This window comes from Halichoeres trimaculatus, unplaced genomic scaffold (genome assembly GCF_033239565.1).
Source record: "Halichoeres trimaculatus isolate MK-OKI-2021-1 unplaced genomic scaffold, fHalTri1.1 fHalTri1_scaffold_5, whole genome shotgun sequence".
NCBI classification, from domain to species: domain Eukaryota; kingdom Metazoa; phylum Chordata; class Actinopteri; order Labriformes; family Labridae; genus Halichoeres; species Halichoeres trimaculatus.
Genome location: NW_027437183.1, coordinates 994,358 through 1,021,147, shown reverse-complemented (window position 1 = coordinate 1,021,147; position 26,790 = coordinate 994,358). Strand labels below are relative to the sequence as shown.

The 26,790-nt window shown below is 42.1% G+C and overlaps 2 protein-coding genes across 2 annotated transcripts in view; one reads left to right on the top strand and one right to left on the bottom strand.

Moving 5' to 3' along the window:
• The window catches only part of prdm6 (PR domain containing 6), an 88,218-nt gene that overhangs the window by 17,247 nt on the left and 44,181 nt on the right, over nt 1–26,790 (top strand). The window contains exon 4 of the mRNA XM_074671120.1: nt 11,699–11,826. Coding sequence (XP_074527221.1) covers nt 11,699–11,826 — 128 coding nt within the window. The remainder of the gene's footprint in view (nt 1–11,698; nt 11,827–26,790) is intronic.
• Nucleotides 14,066–17,185, bottom strand: LOC141789984 (uncharacterized). The gene has a single exon (XM_074669606.1). The coding sequence runs from the start codon at nt 17,183–17,185 to the stop codon at nt 14,066–14,068; it is 3,120 nt and encodes a 1,039-aa protein (XP_074525707.1).

The following is a 26,790-nucleotide window of genomic DNA, read 5'->3' as shown; positions in this document are numbered from 1 at the left end:
TAAGAGCATGTGAACTGTCAGTTACTGTAACTGTTTCTCCAGTGTCTGGCTGTAATGTGGTACTCCCACCAGAGGGGGGCTGTAGTGAGTCTGAAAGCTGCTTATTAGCTATATTATGCAACTAAAGAAGAAAAAAAAAGGTCTGGCTGTCAGTTGGATATTTTAACTGCATCATGACATTTTGGTGGGTCGGACCTCAAACACCAAGGTCTGCCCATAGCTCCAGAAGACTAACCAATCAGAGAGAAGGGGGTTTGTGGAGCAGGAAGCCTTAAAGAGACAGCAGCTAAAATGAAGCATTCCAGACAGAGGCTTAAATAAGAGTTTTCTAAGGTCTTGTACACACGTAGCCAGGTGTTTTCATTAACTCGTATCTCCCCTTCGTTCGTTTTTATAAATATTTTCGTCCACATGCACCAGTGCCAGCCAATCTGAATAAGCCCCGTCTTTCAGCTGTGAAGTTTGAGAATCAAAAACAGTTTTTCTAGGCGTATCGATAGATAGAATCTAAAGAAAAAAGAAGTATTTTTGCACTTAACATGTTAATTAAACACAGTTCACAAGTCATGTGACCAAAAACGTTTTGCTTCCTGATGGAGCAGAGTACGATGCATCTTGAGGCAACTTGCAAAACTTTAAGTGGGTAAAAAACTGTCCTCGACGATATGAAAGGGTCTGGAGCTACAGTCCACTTGGCATTTGTGTGAATTTGTCCGAGGTAGACTGACTGAGGCCCTCACGTTCCACGAGGATGGTTCCCCGTGTACTTATTGTTGGTCGACTACACTGTAAACACAGTTAAGTTGAGTTTCCTTGAAAAACCCTTAAAAAAACTAAGTCATGAAGTATGAAAACTGAAGTTAATTCAACTCAATATTTTAAGCAGTTACGATTATTATGGAAAATCATTATAATGATTGTCTTTATTAAAATAAACCTGATGCTTATCCATCCATCCATCCATCTTCTTCCGCTTATCCGGGGTCGGGTCGCGGGGGCAGCAGCCTAAGCAGGGAAGCCCAGACTTCCCTCTCCCTAGCCACTTCAGCCAGCTCTTCCGGGGGGATCCCAAGACGTTCCCAGGCCAGCCGAGAGATGTAGTCTCTCCAGCGTGTCCTGGGTCTGCCCCGGGGTCTACTCCCGGTGGGACGTGCCCTGAACACCTCACCAGGGAGGCGTCCGGGAGGCATCCTCATCAGATGCCCGAGCCACCTCATCTGGCTCCTCTCAACGCGGAGGAGTAGCGGCTCTACTCCGAGCTCCTCCCGGATAGCCGAGCTTCTCACCCTATCTCTAAGGGAGAGCCTGGCCACCCTACGGAGGAAGCTCATTTCGGCCGCTTGTACCCGCCATCTTGTTCTTTCGGTCACTACCCAAAGCTCATGACCATAGGTGAGGGTGGGAACGAAGATTGACCGGTAAACAGAGAGCTTCGCCTTCCGGCTCAGCTCCCTCTTCGCCACGACAGACCTGTGCAGAGTCCGCATTACTGCGGACGCCGCACCGATCCGCCTGCCGATCTCTCGCTCCATCCTTCCCTCACTCGTGAACAAGACCCCGAGATACTTAAACTCCTCCACTTGGGGCAGGATCTCATCCCCGACCCGGAGAGGGCAGTCCACCCTTTTCCGGCTGAGGACCATGGACTCAGATTTGGAGGTGCTGATTCTCATTCCAGCCGCTTCACACTGGGCTGCGAACCGCTCCAGAGAGAGTTGAAGGTCACGGCTTGATGGAGCCAACAGGACCACATCATCTGCAAAAAGCAGTGATCCAATCCTGAGGTCACCAAAACGGACCCCCTCGACACCCTGGCTGCGCCTAGAAATTCTGTCCATAAAAGTTATGAACAGAATCGGTGACAAAGGGCAGCCCTGGCGGAGTCCAACCCTCACTGGAAACGAGTCCGACTTACTGCCAGCAATGCGGACCAAGCTCTGGCACCGGTCGTACAGGGAACGGACGGCTCGTAACAAGCAGCCTGACACCCCATACTCCCGGAGAACCCCCCACAGGACTCCCCGAGGGACACGGTCGAATGCCTTCTCCAAGTCCACAAAACACATGTGGACAGGTTGGGCAAACTCCCATGCACCCTCAAGAACCCTGCTGAGGGTATAGAGCTGGTCCACAGTTCCACGGCCAGGACGAAAACCACATTGCTCCTCCTGAATCCGAGGTTCGACGATCTTACGGACCCTCCTCTCCAGTACCCCCGAATAGACCTTACCAGGGAGGCTGAGGAGTGTGATCCCCCTGTAGTTGGAACACACCCTCCGGTCCCCCTTCTTAAAAAGGGGGACCACCACCCCGGTCTGCCAATCCAGAGGCACTACCCCCGATGTCCACGCGATGTTGCAAAGTCGTGTCAGCCACGACAGACCCACAACATCCAGGGCCTTAAGGAACTCTGGGCGGATCTCATCCACCCCCGGGGCCCTGCCACCGAGGAGCTTTTTAACCACCTCGGCGACTTCAACCCCAGAGATGGACAAGCCCACCCCATCATTCCCAGACCCTGCTTCCTCCAAGGAAGACGTGCCGGTGGGATTGAGGAGGTCTTCGAAGTATTCCTTCCACCGATCCACAACATCCCGAGTCGAGGTCAGCAGCGCACCGTCTCCACTGAGCACAGTGTTTACAGTGCACTGCTTCCCCCTCCTGAGATGCCGGATGGTGGTCCAGAACCTCTTCGAAGCTGTCCGGAAGTCGTTCTCCATGGCCTCGCCGAACTCCTCCCATGTCCGGGTTTTTGCCTCGGTGACCGCCGAAGCTGCATTCCGCTTGGCCTGTCGATACCTGTCTGCTGCCTCAGGAGTCCCACACGCCAAAAAGGCGCGATAGGACTCCTTCTTCAGCTGGACGGCATCCCTCACCACTGGTGTCCACCAGCGGGTTCGGGTGTTGCCGCCCCGACAGGCACCAACCACCTTACGGCCACAGCTCCGATCAGCCGCCTCAACAATGGATGCACGGAACAAAGTCCATTCAGACTCAATGTCCCCTACATCCCCCGGAACACAGTTGAAGCTCTCCCGGAGGTGGGAGTTAAAGCTCTCTCTGACGGGAGATTCTGCCAGACGTTCCCAGCAGACCCTCACGATACGTTTGGGTCTACCAGGTCTGACCGGCATCTTCCCCCACCATCGGAGCCAACTCACCACCAGGTGGTGATCGGTTGACAGCTCCGCCCCTCTCTTTACCCGAGTGTCCAAGACATGCGGCCGCAAGTCCGATGACACGACTACAAAGTCGATCATCGAACTGCGACCTAGGGTGTCCTGGTGCCAGGTGCACATATGGACACCCTTATGCTTGAACATGGTGTTCGTTATGGACAACCTGTGACGAGCACAGAAATCCAACAACAAAACACCACTCGGGTTCAGATCGGGGGGGCCATTCCTTCCAATCACGCCCCTCCAGGTCTCACTGTCATTGCCGACGTGAGCGTTGAAGTCCCCCAGTAGGACAAGGGAATCCCCAGACGGAGCACTCTCAAGCACTCCCTCCAAGGACTCCAGAAAGGGTGGATACTCTGAACTGCTATTTGGACCATAGCCACAAACAACAGTCAGGATCCGTCCCCCCACCCGAAGGCGGAGGGAGGCTACCCTCTCGTCCACCGGGGTGAACTCCAACGTACAGGCACCGAGCCTGGGGGCAACGAGTATCGCCACCCCAGCCCGCCGCCTCTCACCATCGGCAACTCCAGAGTAGAAGAGAGTCCAACCCCTCTCGAGAAGGCTGGATCCAGAGCCCTTGCTGTGCGTTGAGGTGAGGCCGACTATGTCTAGCCGGAACTTCTCAACCTCCCGCACCAGCTCAGGCTCCTTCCCCGCCAGAGAGGTGACGTTCCACGTCCCTAGAGCTAGCTTCTGCAGCCGAGGATCAGACCGCCAAGGTCCCTGCCTTCGGCTGCCGCCCAACTCACACTGCACCCGACCCCTATGGCCCCTCCTGCGGGTGGTGAGTCCACGGGAAGGGGGTCCCACGTTGCCTCTTCGGGCTGTGCCCGGCCGGGCCCCATGGGAACAGGCCCGGCCACCAGGCGCTCGCCATCGAGCCCCACCCCCAGGCCTGGCTCCAGGAGGGGGCCCCGGTGACCCACGTCCGGGCAAGGGAAACGTAAAACCATTGTTTGTACTCATCATAAGGGGTCTGTGTGAGCTACACTTTGTCTGGCCCCTCCCCTAGGACCTGTTTGCCATGGGAGACCCTACCAGGGGCATAAAGCCCCCGACAACTTAGCTCCTAGGATCATTGGGACACGCAAACCCCTCCACCACGATAAGGTGGTAGCTCACTCATGGAGGGGCCTGATGCTTATTTGTTATAAATTAGAATATTAAGTATCGTTAAAAAATGTGGCACATCACTGTAAAAAAATAATAAGTTGACCTTACTCAAAACTAAAAGGTGTGATTTAAATAAATTTGCATTATTGATTAACTTAATGTCATACAAAATTGAAGCAGATTAGAACAACTAAATGAAATAACATTTAAAGTGCAGTGAGGTCTCATATCCACAGTGTTCCCTCCTCACTTATGGTTACAAACGCCATCAAAACAAAAATCAGCTCTAATTTCAAGACTTTAGTAACCGTGAGTGAGGAGGGCAGGCAGTAGATATCAGACCCGTTGTTTCTCAGGGGGAACAGGTTGTCTGAGCTTCAAGGCACGGGATCTTGTACTTTCTGACTTTTGCAGTGTGTGCCTAATGGTTAATATGTTTATAAATAAGATGTTTGACCTGAATATCATGCTATTTAGGCCAATTTTGAAAATGTAAAAAGATTTATTTATTTATTTTTGACACAGTCAGTCTACACCATTTAGAGCACAGACAGCTGGTCCATGCTGTGACGCACAGACGTGTCATGTGGAGCACAGACAGCCTGTGTCACTGCTGCACGTCTAAAAGTACAGCAGGGTCTCATATCCACTGTATCCCCTCCTCACTCATGGTTACAAACACAGCCACAGAAAATAATGATTTTGAGTAAATTGAACTTACTAACAAATTTTAAGTTTTCATAGCTTGATCCAATGGAGTAATTAAAAATATATACGGTTTCCTAGATACCCGGCTACGTGTGGACATGGCCTCAAACACCAGGGACAGAAAACCAAACCCTCCTTCCTGTGAGGAAACATTGAATGTTGAACTCCATTTCTGGTCAAGTTTCCATTTTTACTCTGGAAGTTGTTCGTTGTTTTTTTTTGTGTCGTATTAACTCTTGAATTACTCTGGTAGCGTCTGTTGGGCGATATCTGTGGTCGGTGACACATGACCCATTAAGGTGTGGTGGTACAGAGGTCTTGTGGGTATTGGAGTGTTATTTCCCAGGTCGTGTGGGAGGTATGGGCTCTGGGCGGGTTGGGGTCATATCTCTGGTGATGCCCACTCCTGGTGGACGAAGCACCAGCTCTGTGGTTGGGGGTACCAAGTCTTTCAGATGGCCTCCTGTCAGTCTTAGCTTAGCTGTGGTTGGTAGTTGGTGGTCAGGTGAGAACAGAGTCCGATCAGCTCCTCTCAGCTCGTCTCCGTGGTCTGAGAAACCAGCAGCTTGGATCTGGCTGGGGCTGACGTTGAGGTCAATCAGAGTCAGTTCTCTAAATATTATCCGATCGCTGAACGATCATTACTCCTCTGATTTATTCCTCTGCTTGTTTCAGCTCTTGTTGGACGTGTGGGGCTCAGACTGTTGCTCTTGGGCAGAGCGGCGGCGGCGGCGGCAGCTGTGTTGAAGGCAGAAATGGCAGCGAGGTTTATGAGGCTCACAGCTGAAAAACGGTCTCTCCTTCTGACAGGCTGTGGTTAAGAAAACTGAAGGATCTGGTCGACTGAGCTTATTATTGGTTTTTTATTAAACCGTCTTTGTTTCACTCTGTAAGTTCAGCCGTTACAGAAGATTTAACATCCAGAGAGAGCAGAGAGTCGGAGGAAACACGGACAGAAATCTGCTCTGTTAAAGGTATTCAGAGAGGATGGAGTGAATAAAGAGAGGAGAAACTGAGGACGGGAATATAAAGAAGGAGAAAAAGAAAAAAGGAGGAGGAAAACGTGACGGAGGAGGAGGAGGAGGCTGATGAAGAGAGCAGATAACAGTAGAATTAGTGGAGTTTCATTGATTAGCTGTAGACCAGAAGTGTGTGAGCATTGATCAGCTCTCAGGAACAGTTTTACACCGTTTAGACTGAAAAACAAGAAGAAGAAGAAGAAGAAGAAGAAGAAGAAGTAGAGGGTCTGTGTCTGCTGGACTTTTTGGATTCAGAGTCATCTGACGGCTAAATTCCACCAGGTCCATGTCTGGTCCATCTCCGCTCCATCACGAGCTGATAGCTTTCATTTCTAATTACCAATAATCACTGGTACACCAGGCCAAAAAACACCCAAAAAAGCTTCGATGTCACCCCAATTCCAGGTAAGTGAAAACCAGGTCACCAGCGTCCGTTCAGATCCTGGCGCACAGTTCGGTACAAAGCCATCCACGGAAGGATCCAGAAGGAGACTGTTTGATATTAAAGTAACCTGCGCCCCCTGGCGTCTGGAGCCCTGGTGTCATCTCATTCAGATGAAGCTAGAAATGCTAGCATGCAAGGCTAGGCTACGTCTTTGCCCCAGACTACACTACACTTCGCTATTTTCTGCTTTTACTGCTACAATCTACCACCTCCGCGACACAATCCCAGGCAACATTTGTTGTTGTTGGTGGCGGTAGCTAAAAAGGCGACATTAAAAAGAACAGGATGAGCCTGAACACAGTTTATGAGCTTTTCTGTTTCCAAGACGGAACTAGGAACCAAAGTTACATGAGTTGTTCTTTAGGGCCCGCTCGGCCAAAGGACATCTCTACTCTGATTGGTTGCCACCGTTTGCTGCTGAACTGCGTCATAGCTAATTACCATAAAGTTGACCGAGGCTCAACTTCTCATCTGGTGCCGCTTTAGCCGCTTTAGCCGCTTTAGCCGCTTTAGCTGCTTTAGCTGCTTTAGCTGCGCAGGACGCCAGGCTCTCATTGAAAATCTACTAACTTCAGGTGTGCTTACTGCTTTTGCCTCTTTTTGCCTCCTTTGGTGTGAACGCACAGTCAGAGTCTTGACACAACAAAGTATGGAGGTCCAGCTCAGTCCTGTTTGTGTTCATTTTGTGTTTGATGAGGCGGCGTGTTAACATCACGTTTTCACTGATCATCGACGATTTGTTTTCGTCCATCAAACTGATTGATGACGTCTCATTAAACCGTGACCACTCATGTTAAAAGACTTATACATTTCTAGCATGCACTACTTTATATTTGGAGGTACGGACCTGTTCTGGGAGCTCCCTGACCTCACATGTGCCAACATAGAACGCCACAGCCTGTGGCGGGCAGAGCACACCTCTGTTTCCACAGGGGGCGGAGCCTGTTTGGAAAGAGGTTTGCTGAGAAAGAAGAAAGAGTAACTGCTTTTCTGCATCCAACACACACACACACACACACACACACACACACACACACACACACACACACACACACACCTGTTTGTTTCTGTGTGTGTGTGTGTGTGTGTGTGTGTGTGTGTGTGTGTGTGTGTGTGTGTGTAAGTGAGAGAAAATGTTGTAGCACCTTCAGACAAGATAACTCACAGCTGCATTAGAGACACACTGACAAACACACATCACACACACCCTGTGATAAACACATTTTACATACACACACTCACACACTCTTCCCACACACACTCATCACACACACATGCTCCTCTGATGGTGCAGCAGCCATTTACATGCCAGTGTTGCTCCAGAGCTGCTGTTAAGTGTTTTTAGCTGATAACTGGAGCACATTCCTGTCTGTACACACACACACACACACACACACACACACACACAAACACACACACACACACACACACACACACACACACACACACACACACACACACACACACACACACACACAGTATCTCTGTAGTGTTGGCTCGCTCCAGACAAGGAGTAGATTTACTCCCAGTAATAAGGTCAGGAGGTCAAAACACTGTCAGTGAGTTACAGTCACACACACACACACACACACACACACACACACACACACACACACACACACACACACACACACACACACACACACACACACACACACACACACTAACAGCTGTCATCTGAGGCTGTGCAGAGCTCGTACTCTCTTACTCATCATAGAAAAACGTCAGTGTGAGATTTTCCGTCATTTGACTCATAATTTGGAAAACCTCCATGAAGCATCAATTTAAAGAAACAGTTCAACATTTTTTAAAGGATTTCATCAACTGTTTAATAAACCTGAAATAAAAAGCTAATGCAGGAGTTGTTGATTTTGAGGATTCAACTTTAGTGGATAGTTTTGGCTTTTGTTTCAGTCTTTAAATTCACCCAGACTTTAATTATTGTTGAAGAAAAGATGTTTTCAGTGTTAGTTTAACCTCTTAGATTTTACTGTTGAATACCTGAATAATTCACGGTAAAGGTTTTATCTCAAGCCTGGGAACAGCAGCAATGAAGAAAACCAAAGTAAGAAAGTGTATAGAAAGTGTAAAAAGCTCCATAAGAAAATCGATGCTGACAGCTTGTCCATCATTGTCCAGTCAGCCAGCCTCCACCTCCACAGGGTCCAGGACTGAGCTTCTTCAGCAGTCTGTTCAGTCTCTGTCTCCTGGATCCTGTCTGCTCACAGCAGGTGAAGCTCTTCACATGTGGTGTTGGTGTCTGCTGTTAGCTCTGTTAGCCATGTCTGTGAACAGCATGATGCTACTCTGCCCTCTGGTATTCCCTCTGTTGCTGGGTTAGCACAGCTAGCTCGTCCATCTTATTGGAGATAGATCTTACGTTCCCAATAACGATGGATGGAAGGACAGGTCCATGTCGTCACTTCTTAGCTCACACCTGAGAACCAGCATGTCATCCTCACCTCCTTCTCCTCACCTTGTGGGGAAACATCTGGCCTAGCACCAGTTAGCATTGACATGCTACAGGCTGCTAACAGCTGATTTCACATGTAAACAATGCAGCCATGGTTACATGTAGGATCTCCAGACAAACACAGGAGAAAAGTAGTAAAAATATCACTGAAGACACAAAAAGTTTGGTGTCCACAACAAACAATGAGCCGTACAAAGTGATGACCCACTTTAAATCCAAAGATGACGAAAAAATTACAAGAAATGGATGAATGAAATGAAATGAAAATGATTATTTACCCTATGTCTCCAGAATGCTACCAGGAGTTAGCTTCAAGATTAACTTTTTTTTGGGATACGTCTTTAGATCGCCAAGATTAATCATTTATCTTCACTTTGATCTAAATAAAATAACTGAATCTTTCATTTTTGCTGAATTTTTGTTTTGGGCTTTGAGGAAAAAAAAATAGTGGGTTAATTTTTCAGGATTTGTCGCAGGTTTCAGTGTTTAATCTAAAAAAAAAAGGAGTGTGTGTTGGTCCGTAAATGGTTAAAGTGTGTGTTTGTGTGTTTATGTGTGTGAGTGTGTGTATGTGGACAGTGACAGAGCAGGAAGTAAATCACTGACAGCTGAGATCAATGAGTGAAAGAGAGAGCTGTAATCCACCTCCTTCACACACACACACGCTGTCTCCTCTGTGTGTGTGTGAGTGTGTGTGTTAATCCTCTCCTCTTACTCCTCTCGTCTGCTTCTTGTAAATGTAAAGAGACACACACACACACACACACTCAGACTCTAACACACTCACCTAAAGTGAGACGAGGAATATTTACGCCGTGGTCTCTGTGGAGAATGATTATCAGATTATAGATTGAAACGAGCTGGAAACAGACTCTGACGATCAGGGACTCAGCTCTCCAGAGGATGGACCCTCTTTCTAACAAAGTCCTGATCCCTGAGTCCTCCTCCAGCTGCTGTGATGTGTGGTCTCAGTGTGTGAATATGACGCAGAGCGCCGCTGAAGGGGTCGTCAGTCCGCACAGACCAGGGTCAAACACAGAGAGGATTTATTGAGCTCTAAAAAACCCTCGCTGAAACAGAAAAGAGAAGTTTTGACACCATTGTTGGAGAAACGACAGCCGGAGCTGTGAAGTGACGCCGGCGGCCTGCTAATGTTTGCAGCTCTTTAAAGCTGTTGAACCAAACATGGCGTCAGATTTGGCCGTTTGTCTCGCAGATGGAATTTCGTAGCGATGGATTGGATAAACACAGGAGGACGAAATGTCTTTGACAGAACAGCACGAAGCTAGAAACCAGCTGCTGCTGCAGGATGCTACGGCTATCTGCAGCTTCAGTCCTCGCTGCGCGCTCTGCAGACACGCAGAGGCCTCTGCTCGGGCAGCGGGTCACCGCAGGTCATCAAGATACAGCTAAAAACCACCTTCACTGAGTCAGAAACACAGGAACAGGACCCATTACTGTCCATATCTGACTTTTGTTGGCAGATAGGATTGATGTGACATCTGGTCGTTGAAACGTTGGTGGTTTTCCAACACGTATGAACCTGAATAAAGACGTTGCAGAGAGAAAATGAAGTATACGTGGAAGTAGTGGGAAACAGACACTGAGAGGAAGAAAAATGAAGCTGCTTCCTGTGATTCTCTCTGAATTGATTGGTTGTCGCTCGTATGGACAGCAGAGAGATCGGCTATCGGCTCAGGTCAGTCACACTGCATCAACCTGAGCAGGTGGACGGACGCAGGGAGGGGTTAGCAACGACCTCCTTCTCAAATCCTAAACTCGAGAATAGATTAACAGAGTTGGATCTGGTACTTCAGGACACATTAGAGGGAGTGGACCTCAAACACCAAGGTCTGTCACGGGACAGCGCAGCACAAAATGTAGGCTCCTTCTAAACCTCTGTCTTAATGACGACTGTTATGATCTTGTGCTATTTTTTGTGCCCACTGTTTTATTTTTAGACCTTGTTTTTACACTGACACATGAAAACATGGAGCAGTGAGGCTTTTAAGCTGGTATAAATCAAGTTTGTTTTACATTCAACACCCAGCAGGCCTTAAATAAACTTTACTGACTGCAGAGGAGAGGATGACAAAGTGATGCTAAGGAAGTGTGTTTGAAAGACTTTAATTATTATTATTATTTTTTTTAATTAAGTCATTTATTTATTTATTTTGTTTTTTTTTAGCTAAAGGTAGAGAAATTGACACTGAAACTGTATCAAAAAGTAGTGGATTTCTTTCCAGATCACACTTTCTTTCTCTTTGTTTACCATAAATACTCCTGATTAAGAATCCTGTACATCAACAAACGTTTTGCACATGATGTCTGGCTGTAGAACAGAAATTTTGCAGGATCTTTTATTCATTTATTTAAAGGGAACTCCTTAAAATCTTGTGGAAACTCTGTCGTTGTTTTCTAACAGTCAAACCACCAGCTGGCTGAGTTATTTTGGGGTTGCTGTTATAGATATAATAACAACACTAAGAAAAAATCCTTTCCGACCATCAAAAGGAATTAACTTTCACATTTTGTGTTGAATCATTCACAGGTATTTGTTCTCATGGTGTTGTTCTTTTTGTATAAATCTATAAAAGGGTTAAACATGTTTTATGGTGTGAATCATGGACAGTAATGTCGCTGCAGTCCTTGTTTCTGCCTCTGAGAGGGGGAAAAGTGCTCTTTGACATCAGACACAGGACTGTGATGTCCCGCTCTGCCCTGACCTTTGACCCTGTGTGTCTGTGTGTTCCAGATCTACGATGCAGAGGGGACGTTACAGCACTTTATCGATGGCAATGATCCCAGCAAGTCCAGCTGGATGAGGTATATCCGCTGTGCCAGACACTGTGGGGAGCAGAACATGATGGTTGTTCAGTACAGGTAAGGAGAGCTTCCCCCACCTTCTACTGTTACTCTTCTGATGTTCTGCTGTTTATACACCTGCTGTTGGAGTTTTCTCACATGACATGTAAAGATATCCCATAGTTTTAGTGAACACATCACACATTTATCAACTGCTTCATCTGCTGGGTTCAGTGGATTCTTGACCCACATAAGCTTCATTTTTATAAACCAGATGTTGTTTGCTTTTGACTGACAGTTCCGAGATCACTGACAGAATACTCTCTGTGATGTCAGAGTTCTAGAACTCCTGCTGTTGCTCTGCAAACAGACTGTTTTGCATGCATGCTCCTGATTGGTTGATATCACATTCGCACTACAAACAGGAACCAGAACACTTCTCATATTAAACAGTTAAATATAAAGACATAAATTAATGTCAGTAAAGCAGAAACCTGTGGAGGACTAAAAGTGCCAAAATGAAATATATAAAAACACAATTAATTCAAAAACTGATTAAATAAATAAATAAATAAATATTTCAAAAAACACAATTATTTCATTAATAAAGTAAAAAGCTTGTGAAATACTTAATTAATTAATTTAATGTGTCATAAAGTGTTTTAATTTTTTTTTTTTGTCAAATGTAAACCTAAATTTAATGACTTAATTATTTATTTAATGAATCGCTCATTTAAATAATTATTGAGTTATTTATATAATTATTTCATGGTTACCGCTATCGCAGTACATCATGAATTTATTTATATTTCAGTGGGTGGGACTGATAATGGTTGAGTCACAAACATTACTTTGGTGGGTAAATTTAGGTATGCATTCGACAAATAAACATTTTAAATAATTAATGACACATTTAATTAATTCAATAAGTGTTTCATAAGACTTTTATTTGATTAATGAAATAGTTATATATTTATGTGATTGCTTATTGATTTATTTCCAATAATACATAATTATTGGCACATTTACGGATTTATTTATCCATTTATTTGATTATTTAACTATTCTTTTAACTGATGATATTTTTATATATTTCAGTTTGGCACTTTCAGTCCTCCATATAAACCCTCCCAAGCCAAAGACCAGAACACAGACCACTGAGTCTGAGACCTTGGTCATGACAAAGGATCCAGGAAATAACGTCCAGACAGAGACTTGCTCCAGATCTCTCAGAATGATTATAACAATTTAGCATTTTAGGATTGATTATTATCAGAGTTTATAGTTTAATAATTTTCTTTACTTTGACTGTGAACACAAAATCTGTTTCTGTTCATCATCATTCAAACTTCCTCTGATTGTTTACACTCCATGTTGAGCCCTTAGAGTTGAATTTGGTTTCTAACCTCAACGACCAAACAACTTTTTTACTAGCTCTGTAAAACCTGGATTCAGAGTTTGATCAGTTAATGTGACTCATTTACAGTCAGACCTGTGAACTGAGGCTCAGACACAAACACATCGAAGAAATCACAGACACCTCTGGTGTTTCAGTGGAAAGTGTGACCCTGGTAACTGGAGACTGTCAGCCAACAATCACTGACACATTCAGCTGAAGGTCTCCAGTTAGCACAGTCACTCTTAGCTCCAAAACATCCGTAGCTTTGTAAAGGTAGAGGTAGTCAATGGTGTAGTATTGTTTCGGACAAGTGACCACAAAACAAGCAAACTTATTATGCTGCATACAGTTTAAATTCAGTTTAAAGAACAATTACTTTCCTCTTTTGCCAAAACACAGGCTCATCTTCACGAATATGTAACATTGACAGCTGAACTACAGATGCTTTACCTAATCAGCAGTCAATGTTGGAAAAAGAGTAAAGAAAACATAACAAATTGGACACTTTATTTATGTCTCTTTTATATTTTTTAAAACAATGAGAACATATTTTCACTCTGATCTGTGAAGACACATTACACGTGATTAACATAAAACGTTTTTGATAAATACTGTATACGCCCTCAAACTATGAAAAGATATTTACAGCGTTATGTTTTCTGACTCATAAAAACAAACTTAAATATGTGATTTAATCCTTCAAAAAATGTAAAAGCAGCTTTAATCAGGTTTCACACCAAAAACTGTTTTTATTTCAGACTTCCCTTTTTATTCTACCTCTTCAGTATTATTTAATGCAGGGTTTCTTTCCATGTCCCTAGTTTTTTGACTGTCAATGGAAAACAGAATTACATTAGTCCTTGCAGTACTCTACTTGTTCACAGGGGGCGCTGGTTGCAAACAGTAACCAGAACCAGCTCATGAAATAGTGCAGCCCTTCTTTCGTGGGGCTCTCTTCAGATGTTCCTCCACCCAGCGATGTATTTCTTCCTCCTGTTGTTCCTTCAGCTGGATGATTTCTAGGTGGCGCTCTTCTGTGTGACTTTTGGACTCCAGGTAGTACAGCTCCACTTCGTGTCTTTTCTTCATCTTGTTGAAGTCTCTGGTGAGCTCCTTGTCCTGGCACAGCTGGTTGATGATGAAGTCGTTGTACTGTCTGTGTTTCTTCTTCAGACTCTCAATTTCATCTGCGCGCTGGCTTAACTCTCTGGTGAAGTCGTTTTCGTAGACGTGTATGAGTCCGTTGTGCTCCTCGGCCCTCCTCCTGGCCTCTGCTTCGTTACTACTCCTCAGCTCCCTCATCCTTTTCTCATATTCGTCTTGAATCTCTTTCATTTCTTGTGCCTCTTTTTGTTTTCTGCGTCTTTCTTCTTCCATTCTTTGGTTTTCGTATCTCCTCATTTCCTGCTCGTGCTCCTCCCTGAGCTTCTTCAGTCGTTTCCTCTCCTCTTCCTGCCTCCTCTCCTCCTCTTCTTGATGTTTGGCCCACCACTCCTGTCTCTCCTGCAGCCAGGCCTCTTGTTCTTTCTTCATCTCGTCTCTGTTTTGCATTAGTAACATCTTCTGGACATGAGCTTTATTGTCTGACTCTTGAATGATTTTTTTATCCAGAACATAAATGTTTCGCTCCATCTCGCGTTGCTTTTCCTCTTCCTCTACCTTCCTCTTCCTCTCCTCTTCCTCGATCATTCTCCTCCTTCTCTCTTGCTCCTCTTTTACTCGTTCTTCTTCCTCTTTAGCCTTTCTTTCTCTTTCTTCTCTTCCTTGATCAAATTGAGCGATCCGCTCCATCATCTTGTGCTTCCTCTGTGCCTCCTCTTCTTGCTGCCTCCTCTCTAAGTCCCTCTGCTCCCTCTGGATCTCTGGCTCTTTTTCTTTCATGATCTTCTGCATTTCTTTCTCTATGGCCTCCTCTGCCTCTCTGAACATCTCAGAGGTGTAGTGGCCTCCACCGTTGTCTCGTATCATTGCCTTGATCTTTGCCAGCAGCTCTTGGACCTGAGCTTTGTTCCCCTTGTCCCTGTTATTGAAGACCTGGTACCTCCCCCCACAGTCTTCTATCAGTTTCCTGACGGAGCCTTCATTGTCGTCCTTGATGTAACTCTCCATTGTTGTGTCTCCGAGGTCGTCCCCTTTGGTGAATGTGACGATGATGAAGTCCTTCGACTTCTCCCCAAAGACGGTCATGATCATCTCCAGTGTGTCTCTTTCTTCCCGCGTGAAGCGGCCGATTTGCAGCACCAACAGGAACACGTGAGGTCCAGGAGACAGCAGGTTGATGCATTTGACGAGCTCCTTTTGAACGTCCTCATTGGACAGAGTTGTGTCAAACAAGCCGGGGGTGTCGACCACAGAGACGTCGTGCCCATCGATCTCCACCGTCTCTTTCTTGCATTGCGATGTGACTGAACTTGAGGAGACTTTAGAGTCAAAACGATCCATGCCCAGAATGGTGTTTCCTGTGGCGCTCTTTCCACAACCAGTCTTCCCAATCAGCACAATTCTGAGACACTCTGTCCTCTGATTGGTCCCTGAGGGCTCTGTACTGTGTGCCCTCCAGATAAACCCTTGATCCTTTACAGACTTCTTTGAATTGCCTCTCTTCCCAGCCCCCACCATGCCAGGCAGTTTCTCCTTCACAGCACTTATTGCACTAAGAGGGCGTCTGCTCTTCACAATCCCATCAGTCCCTTCACCCTTCGGTGTACCAACTGGCTCTTTCCTCATGGGAACCTCTCTGCTTGTTGAAATCCTGGGGGACTCTTTCACCTGCCCCTGTCCTACACAATCCCTCTTCCGGGGAATCCTGGGAACACCTGCATTCTGGTTTTTAGACGCTTGAAAAGATGGACGACTAACCAAAGGCTTTGGAAACATGTCCTTTGTGAAGCCTCTGCACCCTGCATCCCCCATCTTCTCCACCGTATGTAGCACCTCAGCAACTTGCTGCTCATCATTGATGTTGAACACAACAAATCTTTCACCACAGTCCAGGAGGAGCTGCCGAATGTCCCTGTTCTCTTTGAGAAACCGTGTAACTGCTGGGAAGTTAGGGTTCTTGTCTACGACAAAAAGAACCATGGTGAAATCTTTCACTCTTGACTTGAAGGTGCTCTGGATGGTTTCCAACTCTTTCTTGTCTTCCTCACTAGGCGTGTTCAAAGGAAGCACCATGACAAAAGAGTGGACACCCTCTGGATCACAAAGTGTCACACCTTTGAATGACTCCTTCTTTGCTAGTGCCGGGGGTTTCCCATGCAAGGCCGGCAGCTCGACCAGGGTGACCGAACGTCCCAACACCTCTGCTACATTTTTTACACACTCTGAGTCAGTGGTCGGACCAAGCCATCGCTCTCCAAGAATTGCCGTAGCCGCTGATATCTTTAAAGCGTCATGTCTACCACACAACACAAGATTCAAAGGAGGTTCAGTTTGTGCTGGGGCTACCGTGACATCTTTCTCTACCTTGACATCTTTCTCTACCGTGACATCTTTCTCTACCTTAAGATCTTTCTCCACCTTGACATCTGTCTCTACCTTGGCATCTTTCTCTACTTTGACATCTTTCTCTAACCTGAAGTCTTCCTCCACCCTGATCTCATTGCCCTCAGTAAAGGTTAAAGACTCTCTCTTGTGTCCATGTACTATGCTCTTGATTGTATTCAACAGTTGCTCACGAACATCCTCTTGAAAAACTTGCTCATCCAAGTCAATGGCAAACTGTTGCCTGCAGTCTCTAATGAGCTGATTGACAGCAGCGTTGTCCTCACTGTAACTTTGTGTGACGATGAGCAGTGAGTATTTCCAAGCGTCCTCTCCGAAGAAGCTTACGATGAGCTTCAGTCTTTGTCTGTTTTCCTCTGTAAAATCTGAAGGGTTCACCAACAGCAGCAGGACATTCGGCCGGGGAGCGCACTGAGCGGCGCTCTTTGTCAGCTGAAACTTGACTTTGTGTTCGGGCAAACCAAATACATCTCCTGTTTTTACGAGCGTGAACGGTGTCGTCCCCCACTTCCCTTGGATCTGCTGAAGTTGCATGGACACTCTAGGGTGAGGACCATCTTTTTTTCCAGCAATGAGGTTGCTTATTGTCGTCTTCTCACTCAGTTTCTTCCCAACCACCAGGATCTTGAGTTCAGATGCTGTTTAAAGATTAAAAAAGTGTTAATACTTCTGTAATTTCACGTAGGGAATCTTCTGAACAATACCTTGATGGACTCTGGGCTGTAAGACTCTGTTAGGATCTCTCACGTTGGTTGGCTACTTCAAGGTACTGTGGGAATTTTATGAAAGACTCTTGCCAAGGCGGGCAGATCATCTTCTTTTTAATGCTACCATTCTTTGTTAAAGAGACAACTTCTCCCAGGATGCAAAGGAACAAGTTAATGTATTTATTTATAGTTTGAAAGGTGATAACATTCAAACGTTTTAAACTCAATTAGTTGTTTAGTGTCCTGAAGCTGAGCGGACTATCTGTTGAGTGTTCCTCACAGCCCGGTGTTTCGAGACGTGTCTGTAACGTGTAACGTTAGTGAATCCTGGTTCTGTCCTACCAGAGCTCATCTACCAACTCCAACCTCACCAAGCAGAGCTAACGTAACCTGGCTCTTCATTTTATTGATAGACTCTCAAGTTTGAACAGACCACTGCAGAATAACTGCTGAATGTGGGTCGGAACCAACATTAGCACAAAGAGTTTAGCCCTTTTAGCTTCTGTCCCTTTTCTGCCTGACAGTTAGGCTCCAGAGTGGACAGATCTTACTTCTCACTGCTAAACTGCTGAACAGTGGACTGTAACTTGAGATATTAAAACAAGTACTCAACAAGTTTGAAGTAGTCCTCTTGTTCACTGCTGAGGTTTGTCTCTTCTCTCTTTGTTTTAACATCTACCGTACTTCAGTCAAACTCTTAACTTCAGTAAAATAAAAAAAAATACTTTTGTTTGCCTCTGTGCTTTTTTTTTTTTATTATTCTAACGCAGGGGTCCTCAACCTGTGGCTCTGGACCCTCATGCGGCTCTTTGACTTTCTTGCATTGGCTCCTTGTAGTTTAAAAAAAGATATTCTTGAAATAAAGATTTTTTTGTCTTACAAAATGATGATAACGACACAGACACTAGGTAAAATCATGATATAACATTTTATACTAAAAATGAATCCCCTTTTGGGATAAAGCTTTTAATTATTTTGTGATTTTATTTTCCTTTTTTTAAATTAATTATTTAATTAAATAATTTTATTATCATTTTTTAAAATTTTGATTTCAATTTTTTGGATATTTTTGCAAATTAAGAAAAGGAATTCTAATTTAAAAAAATTTTGGGGGGGAAATTTTTTACAATTTTCTGGAAATTTAGCAAAATTTTACAATTGCATTATTCAAGGATTTTTTTGGGCAAATTTCTGACATTTTAGCTTTTTTTTTTTTAAATATATATATATATATATTTTTTTTTTACACATTTTTAAATGTCTTTTTTTAATTGCATATTTTTGAAATTTTAATTATTTTCAAATTTCCAACTTATTGAAATTTCATACATTGTGCAAATTTATAAAATCTATGACATTACGATTATTTGTTCTTCTTAAATTTGCTAATTTATCAAAAATAAAAAGCTGAGAAATCACATGTAACATTTTGTAAACACAAAATACTTATGGTTTAGATCATTATTCTCTAGATTAATCACTTATTTTGGTCATAATGTGAAGATAAAGTAGATTCTGTGGCTCCTGAATGACTTTCAGTGAATTTAATGTAAAGGTTACAGACCCCTGGTCTAAGGTAATAAAAAAAAATAATGGTTTTGATTTATTTCCTTAATACTTGATTTCGTCCATAAATTTACAGACATGTTGATGTTGTTTTTGAAGTTGCTTATCAACTATAAAACATACAAAGTTAAAATGTGTCAAAATATGTTCAAATATTTTTCAAAGGATAAAAAAAATACTTTTTCATGGAATTATCTAAAAAATAATAATAATAAGCTGAAGTTCATACTGTTTGATGTTGAACATTCAGGAGCATGTAGTCCACTGGAGAGGACATTTTTTGAAATGAGAACATTTTTTCACGCCCTAAGAAAAATAAAAACACTTGAGGCAAAAAAAATCTTAAATGATTTCATATTTCATTCATTTATTTGACTCAACTGAATTGTAAGGTGGTTGTTAAGTTGTCTCTTTTGTGTTTTCTCTGAGCTGCCTCTTCACTGACAACACCTCTCATATAATTAACCACTAATCACTCACCAGATGATTGTGAAGCCATCATTCCCTCCACAAATTCCCCTTCACTCACAGAAGCTGGTGCCTGTTAGCTGTGACAAAAGAAGAAATATCAGACCTGACATGACAACACATACAATAACAGTGATAAATAAAGATCTGTTCTCTTCAGACAATGCTCCAGGGATTCTGGGTAAAAAAAAACAAGGACTGCACTGTAGAAATATGTTGTTTCCTCTTTGGTAATGTCAGAGAACAGGTGAACAGACAGCAGGTGCATATTTCCATCTACATAGTTCACATTACTTACATACACTGATCTAATGAGGCTTGGCAGCTCTGATATTACATAATAAAATAACAGATAGATGCCAAGTTTAAGTGTCTTAAATATGTATTACAAAACAAAGCTCTTAGACACAAACATCACTTTTATACTGCACAAAACCCTTATAAAAATACAAAAAAGTATCTCACACTTATTCGAAGAGTTAAACAAAAACAAAAACAGATTTTATCAGCCAAACTTTCCAAACCGACAGCTACATTTCTCCTCTAGTGGTGTATTCTGTTTGTCCTTATCGCTGCACAAAGTGAAACGTGACACACTCACCTGGTGTTTTGGTCGGTTACTGCAGTTGTTTTCTAGCTTCTGGATGAATAAACATCCTGTCGGGCAGTGAGCTGCAGGTAATACTGGAGTCCATCAGATCACACACACCTGCAGATAGATTTCAGGTAAAGTCTCAGAGCGTGTGTGTAACAGGTCGGTACAGTCAGGTTTGAGACGAGCAGACAGTCCTCCGGCAGGTTTTACAGCAGTGAATGGGCGGAGCTAACACTCACCTGGATGAGGTGATAGTTTAAACTTTTGATAACACCTGCCTACAGGAAAGAACAGGGAAACAGCTCTGCCAAGAAATGACTCAACACCTGCTTCTGACACAGAGGAAAACACGTTTTAAAGCTACTGTGGCTACGCAGAAAAACAAGGACCCATCAGAGTCTGATTTCTGTGGGGTCTGATGTACAATGATTCATGTTGCAGGTCTGAGGTTTTACAGTCCAACATGAACCAGAAAGGATCATCATTGGGGTGGGGAACTCCTCGGTCTGTGGGAACTTCAGATCTTTAGGTTGTGATTCAGTTCAGTATCGATTTGATTCTTTATTGATTTAAAAGCTTGGATGTCAATACATAAAGAAGTAGAAATACACAAATAATCAGAGTTCCTGTAGACCAGGGGTCTGCATCCTTTACTTTCAAAAGAGCCATTTTTCCTCAGCTCACCTGGATTAAAGTCATTCAGGAGCAAATGTACTTTATCTTCATATAAGACAAAAAAAGTGATTAATCTAGTGAATAATTATCTAAACAAGAAGTTTTTTGTGTTTATAATATTGTCTGTATAATTTCTTAGTTTTTATTTTTGATAAATTTGCAAATTTAAGAAAAAAAGAAATTTGTAATGTCATAGATTTTGTTAATTTGGAAATGTATGAAATTTCAACAAGTTTGAAATAAAAAAAATAACATTCAAAAGAATTGCAAAATTAAAAAAAAATTAAATTAAAAAGTGTTCAAGTTTTGATATTTCAAAACAATTGCTGAAAGGTCATAAATTCGCAAAAATAATGCAATTTCAAAACTTTGCTTCATTTCTAAAAAATGTAAAACTTTCTAAAAATTGCAAAAAACAAATGCAAAAAAAGGGGGGGTTATAAAAAAATTCAAAAATTTGCTAAATCTTCATAAAAAACTTGGAATTCTTTTTATCATTTAATGTCAAAAAAAAAATGAAATTGAAATATTAAAAAAAAATGTTTAAAAAAATTACAAAAAAAAAATTAAAAACTTTATTCCAAGAGGCTGGACAGGAAAAGTTAAAAAAAAAAAAAATTAAATGAATAAAAAAGACAAAACAGGTGGTCCTCGAGTTACAAAAACAAGTTTTGTTCTTACAACGCTTCGTAACCTGAAGTTTTGCTAAGTCCGATTTTTACTCTAAATTCCCCCTAAATCTCTAAATAAGTATCCAAACACATGTATTATAATTCATATTCATAGGAAAACAGTACAGACAATTTAAAAAGACATTTCAATTAAAACAGACAATCTACACTATGACGCGTGACAAAGTGGGTGATGCTGATGACTGCGTAGATGTGTATTCATACGCACTCTGCATCAAAAACTAATACGTGTTGTAGGAGCTTATGGACAGAGCAGCGTAACTTCAAAACTTCAATTCACTCTCATGAGTATTTTTTTATCAATGTAATGAAAACATCTTCTACTATCCAGAGCGATGGACTCCTCCACGGTACTGACCTTTTTAATTTCATGTTAGACTGACCGATAAACATATACACAGATCATTATCTAACCAACATTAGGAGGCGTTGTAGGATTGATCTGTGAATTTCTCATCCACTGATAAAAGTTAGCATAAAGTAACACACTCAGAGGAAGCTGAAAGATCGAGGCCATTCATTAAAACACATATCTTCAGGTGAAGTTTTCCTGTTTAAGACTGAGACTCTTGGCAAAGACAGTCCCCGCCCCCTTTGACAGCAAGTCCGGGAAAAGGTGTGTCATCATCTTGGTTTTGAGTCAAGTCCTCAGAGGAATCTGGAACAACTCGTCCGTACCTGGAAGTTTTAGGTCTGAGGATGTGAAAATAAAATGTGTGATGCTCAGTTTATAATCAAGCTGACGCTGTCTCAGACCTGAGTTAGCTCTGTCTTTAACACGTGTGTTCAGCTGAAGTTTCAAAAGGTGAAAACTCAGAGTCTTACCTGTGACTCAGTCCTCTCACTGCCCCATACTGACTCTTAAAGGACCAGTGCTCCTGCTGAGGATCATTTCAGTGTTAGTAGAAACACTGAGCTGCAGCCAAAGGCTCCTTTCTTTGTAAAGACTCAGACACAGATCAGACCAGGTCTACCATCGAAGTGGGTTTGAGCAGAGATAACCACAGGCTGGTGGGGCTTTTTTTTACAGCTGTAATTTCTTGAGACGTCCACGGTACCGCCATAAAAGAGCTGCTCCCAAAAAAAAAAAAAAAAAAAAAAAAAAAATCTCCATGCCAAGTCTTGAGCTGCACGCCGCCACAACCGTTAGCACTGGAGCCTCACAGCAAGAAGAAGTATTTGGGTTAGCCTCACTAACTTTAGTGAGAGTTCAGTTCCACTAACGAGGCTTAGGGCTAGCGTGGCTTGGTGACCATGGTACATTAGCTGCCGTGACGAGCCTGGTCCCGGATGTTTTTGACATGATTTGATAATTTCAACTATCGACACGTCCGGGCTTTTTATCTGCCCCGGTCGCGTGCTTAGCTGCAGCTTGAATCAGCCTGGCTTGAAAAAGTGTCTCAGCTGAGCCTCATTAGTGGAACGAGTTGCAGCTAAGATTACAGTGGCCGCTTATTTACACCATGATTACCGGCGATAGCCCAGCCTTCTTAAGCCAGCTCACAAGGTTCTATGACTCCTGTGTGGTGGCTCCTTGTAGCTTTAATTTTTTATAATTAAAAAAAAAAATGGTTTAAAAATGATTACTGTAAATTCACCAAACTTCAATATTTATTTATTTTTTTGCAAATTTCAATCAAACATTTGCAGTTTTCACATTTAAATATTTTTTTGATTTTTGCTCATTTTTCAGAATTTTTGTCTTTTTTTAAAATTAATAAAAATAACATTTTTTAAGGTTTTGCAAATTTCAGTGTTTTTTAATTTTTGCAAAATTTTGCAAATTATTTAAACTCATTCTTTTTAACTTTTGCAATTTTTTGAAATTTTCTAAAAAAAAAAACATTTGTTTTTTCAAATTTTTGAAACTGTTGACAATTCATTATTTTTTTTTAAATGTCTGCAAATTTATTAAAAATAGGAGAAAAAAATCACGATAAATTTTACAAACACAACAAATATTTGTTAAGATAATTTTCCTCTAAATTTTTTACTTTGTGTAGAACTTTATACACTTTTTGTCTTTATTGTGAAGATAAAGCAGATTTTGTGGCTCCTCAATGACTTTAGTCCAGGTGAGCTGAGGAAAAATGGCTCCTTTGAATGTAAAGGTTGCAGACTTCTGGTCTAAAGTCTTTAGTTTTGGGGGATAAATTTACCCCTGAAAACAGCTCTACCTAAGTCAGACAGACCATGGGCCACAGGAACTATTAAACTCTGGGGAAAGTTTGAACAGGAACTAAAAGCTCTGCACTTTAAGTACAGATGGAGTTTGAGAAGCTTTAATGTGTTTTAATGTGTGTGAGGTGTTTAAAGTGTTTGGTTTGAGGCCTGGCTGTGTTGTTATCTCTCTAAAAGTGAAGCATAGATCTATTTTCATAGATCAGAGAGCTGACGGTTCGGCTTCCTGCTGATCTACAAAGAGAACGCTTTCCACCCCGCACCTCAGCGGGGTCTTTATTTTTCATACCTGAGAGTCTGTGGGGTTTGTTTGATTTATGGCACGGCCCCGCCTGAATGTAGCAGCGTGTCCGTGTTTAACTCACACATTTGTTTTAAGTACATACAAGCCCCTACATATGTACAGAGCACGCTCGGCCTTTTTATCCTGGGAGGTCACTGGGTGTGTTTGATTTATGGCCCGGTCCCTCTGGCTGTGTTTGCACATGGGCCCAACACCACTCCAAGCCCCTCCTCAGCGTGGAAAGAATTAATAAAACACACACACACACTGAAACACACACTGAAACACACACTGAAACACACACTGAAACACACACTTAAAATCTGATCTCCAGGAGAATAAGCCGTAGTCACCGCCCTCGTCACACGTTTCTGGTTATGATCAGTACTTTCACTTTCTCTGACAGGAACAATGAGTGACTCAGAGCTGAGGGAGTTTATGCTGTGACCAAACCTGCTCCGTAAAAGACGCTGCATAAAGTGTAAATAAAAACCTGAGAGTGATGATTTTCAGGAAAATAAAAGTCTGTATTTGATTAAAAAATTCTCCCAGTCCTAAGTTTAGATATACTCACATCACACACATCTGGAGTCTTTTTATTTCCTGCTGTTTAACCAGTGGCAGGTTCCCCCCCTGTAGTTATGAGATTTATTTATTTTTACATTTTTGAAAAATATGTAAAAGGCACAACAATGTGTTAATTTCAATTTCTTTTACACTATTAGGCTCCTTTTTTTATGATTATTATTTACAGGGTTTCAGTGTTTAACAGTTTACCACAGCTTTTTTTTTTTTAACAGTGCACCAATGTTTTGGTGGTTCATGTGGTAAAAATGAAAAACTTGTGGTTCCATGTAAATACATGTTTGGAATAGCTATAATTATTTTTAGCTGCATTAATGGTGAAATCTGCTGACTTCTTCTTTTTCTAGTGTAATTCAAGCCAATTGTTACAACCAACACCAGCCGGTGTTGTCAGAAAAACTGTGTCTTAGAGGCGCAGGTGTCTAATTTGAAACTATTTTTTGTTTTTGTTTTCTTTTGTTATTGTTTTTTGTTTTGTTTTTATGTTTTGGTTTTTTTATTTATTTATCTTTTAATTATATATTTTTAATATTAAATTTGTGCGTATTTATTTATTTATTTATTTTTTAATGATATTTTAAAATATTTTTTGTTTCGTTTTTTATTTATTTATCTTTTAATGATATTTTTTAATATTTTTTGTTTTGCTTTTTTTATTTATTTATTTTTTAATTATTTTTGTTTTGAAAAAAAATTGCTTCCTTTTTAATTAATTAATTTATTTTTTAATGATGTTTTTAAAATATTTTTTATTGTTTTGGTTTGTCTTACTATTCAATTTTTAATGCTATTTTTTAAATATTTCTAAATTTTGTTTTGTTTCAATTGATTAATCATTTTTTATTAGATCGTATTTGTTATTATTATTATTATTATTATATTAATAATATTTATAATAGTAATAATAATAATAATAATAATAATAATAATAATAATAATAATAATAATAATAATAATAATAATAATATTGTGTTTTTTTCTATTATAAAAAAACCAGATTTTTCCTTTTGGCTGGTGGGAAATTTTTCGTTAAATACAAATAAAACCTTGTTCTTTTTTCACTGATGACCATCTGTCTGCTCAATTAGAAAAAAAAAAAAAAAGGTTTCTCAGGTCTACTCATGGTTTCCTTTCTGAATAGTACAGTTTGGTTTCCTGTATTTGTACGCTTTGTTTTATTTTGAAAGTCACTGGACGTTTTTGGGCAGTTTCTAAGCACAACTTCCTGTCCCCACTCAGTGAATTTACATGTAATGAGTATCTGATCCAGAGGACTCAGACCTGTGGAGCTTGGAAACAGCTAAATTCAACAGAGTGGGTCCAGACCAAACACATCTGGTGTATTTTTGCTGTTACGGACGTGATTCTCGGCCCATGCAGTGACCTCCACTACAGAGTCACGTCTGCTTTTAATGCAGTGCCTTTTGTAAAGGGGAGTTAAAATTTTCTGGGTCTTTTCTGTCATTTTTATCATTTTTTAATTCCTCTCTTTTGTTTCTTTTTTACACGTTTCCTCCTCTTTCTGTTTGTTTTTCTCAGTCTTATTTAAGGAGCATCATGTCGAACAGCTGATACACCCCTCCATCTCCGTCTGACTTTTCTTTCTGTCTTCTTACATTAGTCTCTTTAGTTATTTATCCTCCTCATATTCTCCTCCTCCGTGTTTATTTTCCCCTCCTCCCCTGAGAGTAGTCCTGACAGGAAAATATGAAGTTGTCCAAACTGTGACTGTGAGATTATCCGTCTGCAGAAAGTCTGAATTCTTTCTCAGTGGAGTAAACGTCAGGGTGAAGGGATCAATCTAAAACCGGTCTGAAGTGACGTAGAATCAGAGAGTTTTCAGGTAACGAGCTCAAACGATAAAACGCCACAAAGAGGCGTTAAAGTGACGTCGGGTCAAACTTCATCTGTTCCTCGCAGATGTGGTCTGAATCACCCGGACATTAAAAAGCAGTTACAGCTCAGATTTAATATCAGCTCCGTCTGTTTTTGGAGGTTTTCTCAGAGTAATTAGTTTTCTGGCTCGAAGGCACTTTGGCAGGAAAACAAAGGCGTCCTGTGGGAGTTGAACCTGTGACCTCTCAGTTACAGTCTGGTCCGTCTGACACCCGTACGAAGAAAGGGAAAACATGGGGAAAGGGTTTTTAAATAGTCTGAAGACGTGGTCTGAGCGTGCCGTGGGCTCGCCGTGGTACAGTGATGTTTTTGGGACGCTGACGTGTTGTTCCAGCGGCGGTGTGACCCAGAAACCGTCACCTCCTGGTTATCCTGGTTATTATTAATGGTCTGAACGCAGTGAGAGACAGCAGATAATTCCCATAAATCACTTGGGTTTGGTCAGACGTTAAATGGAGCTGTTATCAGATGGGACGCAGAGTCAGAGTCTG